This window comes from Vitis vinifera, chromosome 12, assembly GCF_030704535.1.
Source record: "Vitis vinifera cultivar Pinot Noir 40024 chromosome 12, ASM3070453v1".
Taxonomy (NCBI): Eukaryota; Viridiplantae; Streptophyta; class Magnoliopsida; order Vitales; family Vitaceae; genus Vitis; species Vitis vinifera.
The window spans coordinates 6,360,184-6,369,606 of record NC_081816.1 but is presented as its reverse complement, the minus strand read 5'-3'; the positions used below and the strand labels follow the sequence as shown (position 1 = coordinate 6,369,606).

The window sequence follows — 9,423 nt, the reverse complement described above, 5'->3', positions numbered from 1 at the left end:
ACCCAAGCGCAACCGTACAAGCACACTCCCTTAGCATATTCCTCGAATGTACCCTCCCGCCCTCAAACAAATTCAACTTTATTTTAAAAATCTTTCATTTAAATAAAATCATATTCCAAAAAGGGCTTCTACCATGCCCTTCAGTGCACCCTTGTATCCGCCCCCCGACCTTTTCCATCCGATCTTCGCCCTTCATTTTTCTATGATGGTTTGTGATATCATCCGTATGGGGTTTCCTTGTCTGTAGTATGGTAATGCTTTATGTCGGGAAGCAGGAGATCACTGCCTCTCCCAGCACGGCGAGAAGCACCGCATTGTGATGCGGATGCCGTGGCACGCTCTTGTGAGGAGATTGGGATCCACGTTCCACTCATCCATATGTTAGCATTATGTTTACGTTGATCATAGATGTTACATTTTCTTATAAGAATGATGGGTTTTCATATTCTTCTCGATCATACGTTTGATATTATTATTTGTAATTATATTAAATTATTATTATTATTATTATTTTTAAATTGGTAATGAAGTCTATCATCAAATCATAAATGATAATAAAACATCTGTCCCATGTAATTATTTATGATGTTAAGACCCACGTGCTATTCACGCTTTTAAATATTTCTAGAATTATTAATTATATAATTAAATTAAAATTTGAAAAATATTTTGAAATTAAATATATAAAAATTTAAAATCTTTGGAAGGAAAATTCCTCACATGGGTTTGATGTAACAAGCTTCTACTTTTCTTTGCTTGTATTGTTTAAAAATTAATGTAAGTCATATTCTTGTATGACTTTGGCTTTGCTCCTTTGAAAATATGCAGTATGAATGCATTTTATTTTGGAAAAAAAATTTAGGTACTCGCTCAATAATTTTGCTTTTGTAGTGGGGGCAAGGGATTACATAAGGGCGTTGTTTGCACGCGCTGAAGATAGGTGTGGTGGATAAAATCTTCCCCTAAAAACTCCAAAATGAAAAGTCCCTTTTTCTAGATGACCCACATTTGAGCGCCCTCTTCTTGGCCGTCCCTCCTCGCTTTACATGCCGCCACCACCGCCAACCACAGCCGCTGCGCAGTCCCTCCTCAACTGCCTATAAAAACCAGCTCCCACCACCACTGCAAGCACCGCAAGGAAAAGAAAAACATTCTACTAGAAGAAAAACTCATGAAACTAGAAAACAGTCACGATACCGACGACATGTGCAAAACCATCGAGGTCGCTTCCGTCGTGGTCGTCGACCACTTGTCTCCGTCCAAGGCTCTGGTCGCCGCCGGAGATGAGCTTGACAGAGATGGTGAAGAGCTATTCACGCCACCTCTCAACTTCGCCATGGTCGATAACGGCATCTTCCGCTCAGGTTTTCCCGACACAGCCAACTTCGCCTTCTTGCAAACCCTAGGTCTCCGTTCAATCATGTGAGTCTGAATTTGAGCCCTTTTTGCTTCGTTTTAGGCTCTGATCTTGAACTGAGAAATGTTAATTTAGGGTTTTGGTTTTCTTTTTCTTTTTTTTGGTTGAATTTTCATTTAGATACCTTTGCCCGGAGACGTATCCGGAGGCGAATAATGAGTTCCTCAAGTCGAATGGGATTAAGCTTTTTCAGTTTGGAATTGAAGGATATAAGGTATATTTTCGTCCTCATTGAATCGTTTGTTTAAATGAATTTGGAAGGAGGTACTTGCTTTGAGTTCATCTATGATGAAGCTTTAACAGGTGGAGATGCTTTCTTGTTATATTCAGTTTAGTTTGAGTATAAGTGAATTAGGACTGATCGGAGAATTGAAGATCAGACTGAACTGTCATTTTTTCAATGGAATTGGAGGAAATTGAAAGAATGTGATAAAATCAAATCTCGCGGAGGCACTGAAGCTGTTGTGTCGTGTATTATTTGCATTACCTAAATCTTTGCTGGTAGTTTGTTTAGTTGCAATGATTCTCAAATATCATTACTTTAATTGATTAAACTAGCATTTGTTTTGACATAAGAAGATAGCATTAAATGTATCAAAAGGAGGCATAACTCAAATATTTCATGTTCCTTGATTCTTTCCATCATATTGACATTGATTTGTATTTGATCATCCTTTTTATATAGATCAAACACATTAGCCAACATAAACATTCTGAGTGGTTTTTAATTTTGAATGAAGAATCATGAAATATGGCACCCTTGTGGCCTGATGACATGTGAATTTACAGTATCACATGAGTTTGCTCTCTAAATATTCCATGGATATATTCTTTAACTTGATTAGTATCCATGCATTGTTTGTTTTTAGATTTAGAAAATTTGAAAGTTCGTCTTAAGAGTAAGGACCACTCAAGGTTACCTTATGTGGAAAGTATAATTCTTGCTTCTTTGTCCTGTCTACCACTTCCTTCTTTTTGTTTGTTTCTGCCCTGTACTTATATTATGAGCCTATTTGTAGATGGAGTGAAAGTTGATAATTAACAAGGTCGTGAATTTTCTTTCTTTGTGTTCAATTTAAACGTATCTCTCTGAAAATGTACTAAAATGTCTTTCTAGTGAAATATATTTTACTAAATATTATCCAGAGTTAGGGCTGCACAATGGGGTGGCTTGGGCTGGCCAGTCCAGTCCAGGCCAGTGGTATCCCAACTCAAACCCAATGTACCAAATGTAGGCTCAGCTCTAGGCTCAGATCAAATGGACTATTCTTTTCTAAAGAATATGCTTCCTCTATGTAGTTTTTTTACCATTGTTCATCATTAGATGTAGATCAATGCAGAGAAATATTAAAACATGTCAGTCATTCCTACTCAAGTTATATTTCTTCTTACCCAGATTATTCCATTTTAGTTTGCATAATTATTGAATTAAATTAATTAGTTCAAAAGATTACCTAAGTATTTAGTTGTGTAACCCTTATTAGGATATAATAATAATTATGTGCATTTGGTGCTTTAGATATTGGGCCTTGGCTGGGCTAGTGTAAGCTGCCAGCCAAGTCTGAAGTTCTTTGCATGCCTAGCACAAAGTTTTTAGTGGGTTAGACTGGGGTCAGGGTTTCAGCCCAAACTCAAAATTTTGGCCTGAAACCCTGACCCCAGTCTAACCCACTAAAACTTTGTGCTAGGCATGCAAAGAGCTTCAGGCTTGGCTGGCAGCGATAGTTGTATCCTACTTAGGAGTTTTTATCCTTTTGATCAGATTACCAAAAATCTGCACGACTGCATACTCCCTAAACTTCTCAAGCCTTTAATCTTAATTCATTAAAACTTAATTATGCATGGGGTTTTGACATTTGTGGATGAGGTGGAAGGTCGCATGGGGATAGCACCCATCTACATAGAGTCAAGACATTAGACATTGTCCTAGTAAAGATTGTTAAGTCATAGGTGCAGTTTTACCTTGTGTAGACATTATTGTCAAAGGTATTGGCACCTGATCCAATGAGTGCATAAGTATCCATGACCATAGGAATGTCATTATAGTGCATTTGCATTTACCTCTTGGGAATTATCAGCATGCCTTTTCTGTTGCTATTTGTCACAAGATTGGCGTTGTATGCTCCTTGGTAGGCCTGGAAGGGGATTGAATTGGACTAGATAAGGTGGGCTTGAACTGGATGTCATGAGAAATTATCCAAATCCAATCTGATTCAATAATCTGACAGGATTTAGAAAAAGAAACCAAATTAGAATATGTTCGCTATTGATATCAAATCTGAAGAACATCATGTCTAATTTTACTAATAGCACTGAATGTTTTTTAAAATAGGTTTTATGATACCAAGTTTTGTTGTCCCAATTGCACCCTTCCTTTTAGCGTGGGAATGTTGCAACTTAATTTGGTTTTACAATTTCCCTTGAGTGGGCCTTCTTTGTACATTTGTTCCTTTTGGAACATAAAATATGGTTACCGTGCACTTCTAAATGCAAGGACATTCTTGGATAGAGTATAAGTTCTACAGAGTTAAGTGTATAGGATTATGTCAGCACCAATCATGAACCACTATATACATCCCAGTAAAACAATAATCATTTGAGAACCAAAGTATTGTCACATGATGATCTTGTACCACACAGAATTGAGTGTTAGTTGCTTCTAGGTATGAAATCATTTAAACATGGAAACCACTTTCACGCTGACAGGGATGGAGAAAATGCTCTCAGGTGAACATGACACATGATACACTTTTAGATAATCAATGAGGTTGCAGACTCAAGTTTTCTGAAATGTTTAATGAAAAAGAGGGAAGCATTTGTTCTTTTGTCAAGGTTTTTTATGGGGGATGGGGAGCTCATTGACAAGAGACGGTCAAAATGAGCAGTAAGTTGCTTTTTAGAGACAGTTAGGGTGTTAAAGGAACTTACTGGCGCCTATGCCAAAAATGCATGCAGCATGCAGCAAAAGTTTTCCAGTCAGTGATGGTGTTAATGAATCTCACAATTGGAGAAACAATATATACAGTGACACAGAAGACAGTCATGAACTTTACAGGTTCAACCAAATGATTTTGTGATGGCCAAGCTTGTGAACTTTGGGACTGATATTTTTTTGGTTGGGTTTTGTTATTAAACTAGGAGTAATTTGGAAGTCTGTCTTGTACATGACATACTTGATTTCCTATACAGTGAAGGAAATATTGTGATTTGAAATGATATTTAATGCTACAAATTTGATATCTGAAATTTTGCATTCAGGAGCCTTTTGTGAACATCCCAGAGGATACAATCCGTGAAGCGCTAAAAGTTGTTCTTGGTAATACAAGCGCTTCAACATTTTTCTTATGGTCTAATTAGAGCATAGTTTGTTTACAATTTTGCTTACATCTGCATTTTACCTGTTTGCTATGTAGATGTAAGGAATCATCCACTTCTAATCCATTGCAAAAGAGGGAAGGTATCTGCATGAATTTTATTTTTTTTAATATATAATTTCACACAAACTCATTTCCTTGTTCTCCCCCCGAAAGTGAAGTTTGAGTTGTTTCATTAATTCACACCTCATTTTAAGTTCCAAAAACCTTATAAGATGTATATGGCGTTTGCCTTTCATCTTGTTGTTCAGCACCGGACAGGTTGCGTTGTGGGATGCTTAAGAAAATTGCAAAAATGGTGCTTGTCATCTATTTTTGATGAGTACCAGCGGTTCGCAGCTGCTAAAGCTAGAGTTTCGGATCAAAGGTTTATGGAGTTGTTTGATGTCTCAAGCATGAAGCACCTACCAATTTCATTTTCATGTTCAAAGAGGTAAACAATTGGTAATCCTGGAAGGCTTTTACTTCCCTTTACCACTGGGAAGAGATTTACTTCTAGTTCCTGCTTTTTAATAAAGAAGAAAAGTTGACGAGTTCCTGGAAATGCATCTCAGCAGTGAAGGGATAATGCTTCTTTTTTCCTTCTTAGGATGATAATAAAGCAAGTTTTAGGCCTACCTCGTTCCGCATATTCTCTCTGCTATGTAGCCTGCATTTTGCTGCTATATATATGTAACAGTTATTGTAGATATTCTGAGATTCTGAATCATGTTCCATGATGAATATATTTTAAGCCTTGTAGTTATGTTGCAGATCCCCTTCTCCACTTAAAAAGATTCTCTTGCCATTCGTTGTGAATTTAGAAGGATAACTAATAAAATTTCGTCCCAAGTGTATATCCTACTGCATTTTAGTTCTTAGAGACCCTTTGGAAGCGCGGCTATCACCCATCAGTGAGAAATCCTAGGGGGGAACAATATTCTACGATAATCATTCTCTGCATAACTAAAGTTTAAAAAGAACAGGCAAAAGAAAAAGGGGTCTAGCAGTGCCTTGTCTGATTAGTGATTGGTTTGGGTGATGTTAGGGTTAGCATCTTTGGCCTACTCATGAATCATATTAGGGGTTGGGAATTCGATAGCAACAAGTATGACGGTAGCAATTCTTACTCTCTGTCACACAGTTGCGATCTTTTTAAATAATATATAAAAATAATTTATTAACTTTATATATATATATATATATTCTTACTCATTGTCACACAATTTATCCTGCTTATGTGATATATGTTGTTAACAATAAAACAAAAGGACATAAGAATGAGAGTGTGGCTTGGGACCTTAACTTATAAAAGGTTGTGCATCTCTTAGTCTTCCTATCAAAAGACTGTATGTGAGTTATACTCATTATTTACAACCGTTATATACAAATTAATGGGTAATGGTGGGTTATGAACTTGAATGCATCTATATAATTGTATAGGTTATACTTTTCCATTTTCCTCTATTACTCATAAACATAATGTACAAATTAAATTTCATAATGATGGAGTTACAAAAGTTGTAACACCATATTTATATAAATTAAATTTTCTAACCCCCATTATATAATTTGAGTCTTCCATACATAAGATTCTTAGATACCCGATCAATTGATTCACTTATCTATTAATTGATACCCTTAAATAATATTTACACAAATATAATTATATATGGCCACACATTATAGGAAAAAAGCTAACAATCTTCCACTTGGCCTACATAATTATATTTGTAATAGATTAAAACATAATATGGTTATAACAATTTATCAAAAATAGACATCCTTTACGTTAAGATTATATTTCATGGAACCACTAACACCGAATCATTGAAATGATTGGATCACACAACAATCCAATATTCTTTAAGGATTATAGTACTAGCATCTCCATTAACATGAATCAATGACTTTTATGACATTAGCAACATTAAGGTGAAAATGCTAATTCATTCACATAATGGTCCCATCAACTTTTAAACATCTAGATTGTGCACAAAATTGATGTATAAAAGTAACATAATAATCATCAATAAATCATAATTAAGAACTTTATTCTCATTATAATGAGATCACATACATTACACTCTCAATCAATCTAAAATTGGCAAACTTGCCATCAAGCCCATGTGCGCAACATAATCCATGAAAAGCTTATGTGGAAGACCCTTTGTCAATGAATCTGCCAACATGAGTGTATTTTTAATATGTTCAATAGAGACAACTCCATTTTGAACTTTCTCCCTTACAGCCAGATACTTAATATTAATGTGCTTTGATCCTCCTGTAGGCTTATTATTTTTAGAGAATCGCACAACAACACTATTATCACAATATATTCTAAATGGTCTCATTATCGAATCAATAACATGAAGCCCTGAGACAAAATTTCTCAACCATATTGCATGACATGTGGCTTTATAACATGCTACATATTTTGCCTCCATTGTAGAAGAAGCTATCAATAATTGTTTATGGTTCTTCCATGAAATAGGTTCATTTGATAACATAAAAATATAGCAAGATGTAGACCTTCCGATATCCTTACAACCGACATAATCAGAATCAGAATAACCAATAATCTCTAGATTATTTGTTCTTATGTATGTAAGTATGTAGTCCTTAGTCCCTTGCAAATAACACAATACTTTCTTTACTGCTTTCCAATGATCAATACCTAGATTACTTTGGTATCGACCAAGCATGCCTAACACATAAGCTATGTCTAGTCGAGTGCAAACTTGAGCATACATGATACTCCCTACTGTAGAAGCAAAATAATTTTTTCCATTTGTTTCTTTTCAAGATCATTTTTGGGACATTGAAGTTCACAAAATATGTCCCATTTCACAACGGGAGCAACATTGCTAGAACAATTTTGCATGTTGAATCTTTTAAGAATTTTTTCAATGTAGTTCTTTTGGGATAATCCTAATAATCCACGTGATCTATCTCGATGAATTTCAATTCCTATCACATAAGATGCTTCACTAAGATGTTTCATATCAAAATTCTTGGATAAAAAAATGTTTGGTCTCAAAAATCATTCCCATATTGTTGCTATCAAGCAACATATCATCAACATACAATACAATAATACAAATTTTGCTCCCTCTGATCTTAAGGTATATCCATTAATCCATTAGATTCTCATTGAAACCAAAAGTGATGAGAATTTCATGGAACTTAAGATACCATTGTCTAGAGACCTGCTTTAGACCATATATGGATTTTTAAAGTTTACATACCATATGTTCCTTGCTTTTATCTTAAAAACCCTCAAGTTGATCCATATAAACCTCTTCATGCAAGTCACCATTCAAAAATATAGTTTTAATGTACATTTGATGTAACTCTAAGTCAAAATGAGCTATTAAAGCCATGACTATTCTTAAGGAATCTTTCTTGGAAACAAGAGAAAATGTTTCCTTATAGTCGATTCCTTCTTTTTGAGTGTATCCTTTTGCAACTAACCTGACCTTGTATCTTTTGACATTGCTCTTAAAATCATGTTTGGTTTTAAAAATCCATTGACAACCAATAGTTTTAATTCCTTTGGGTAATTCTACAATATCCCAAACTTCATTGTCTTTCATTGATTTCAACTCTTCTTCCATAGCATAAATCCATAGAGTTGAATTTTCACTATTGATGGCTAAGAAGTAGGATCATTTTCCAAGCCAACATCATAATCACACTTGTTAAGATAAACTTCATAATCATTTGATATAGTAGGTCTTTTCTCTCTTTGTGATCTACGTAAAGATATTTCTGTAGTTGGGACATTCTCGTTTTCATTACGATAAACCTCTTGAGTATCTTTTGACATTGCCCTTAGAATCATGTTTGGTTTTAAAAATCCATTTGCAACCAATAGTTTTAATTCCTTTGGGCAATTCTACAAGATCCCAAACTTCATTATCTTTCATTGATTTCAACTCTTCTTCCATAGCATAAAACTATAGAGTTGAATTTTCACTATTGATGGCTTGATCATAAGAAGTAGGATCATTTTCCAAGCCAACATCATAATCACACTCCTTAAGATAAACTTCATAATCATTTGATATAGTAGGTCTTTTCTCTCTTTGTGATCTACGTAAAGATACTTTTGTAGTTGGGACATTCTCATTTTCATTATGAGAAACCTCTTGAATCACACCATATTCCATAATTGGTGTTGATACTTCATTAGAGGTTAACTTTTTAAGCTCAGTTCTCCTACTAAAATATTCATTTTCTAAAAACACAACATGTCTAGTTTCAACAATTTTAGGGTCTTGACCATGACAATAAAATCTAAAACCTTTTGATATTTCATGATAGCCAATGAAATTACAACTTATGGTTTTAGAATCCAATTTATTTATTTTTGGGTTAAAAATTTTGGCTTCAGCTGGACATCCCTATATATGTAAATAATTCAAAGTCGGTTTCCTACCCTCTCATAACTCATAAGGAGTTTTGGGTACAACCCTACTAGGAACATGATTGAGAATGTGAATAGGAGATTTCAATGCTTCACCCCACAAAAATTCAGGCAAGGTCGAGTTAATCATCATACTTCTCACCATGTCAATTAGAGTACGATTTCATTGCTTTGCTACACCATTTTGCTCTGGTGTTTCAGACATTGTGTAATTTGCAATGATA

General features: G+C 34.8%; 1 protein-coding gene across 1 annotated transcript; it reads left to right on the top strand.

Annotated features, from left to right (window-relative positions):
• The first annotated feature begins 943 nt into the window (after nucleotides 1-943).
• Nucleotides 944-5,543, top strand: LOC100251662 (probable tyrosine-protein phosphatase DSP4). Its single transcript, XM_002275407.5, has 5 exons — nucleotides 944-1,422; nucleotides 1,538-1,631; nucleotides 4,676-4,733; nucleotides 4,831-4,874; nucleotides 5,043-5,543. Exons 1-5 carry the CDS (start codon nucleotides 1,172-1,174, stop codon nucleotides 5,226-5,228), a joined length of 633 nt encoding a protein of 210 aa, XP_002275443.1. The 5' UTR covers nucleotides 944-1,171; the 3' UTR covers nucleotides 5,229-5,543.
• The last annotated feature ends 3,880 nt before the right edge of the window (nucleotides 5,544-9,423 follow it).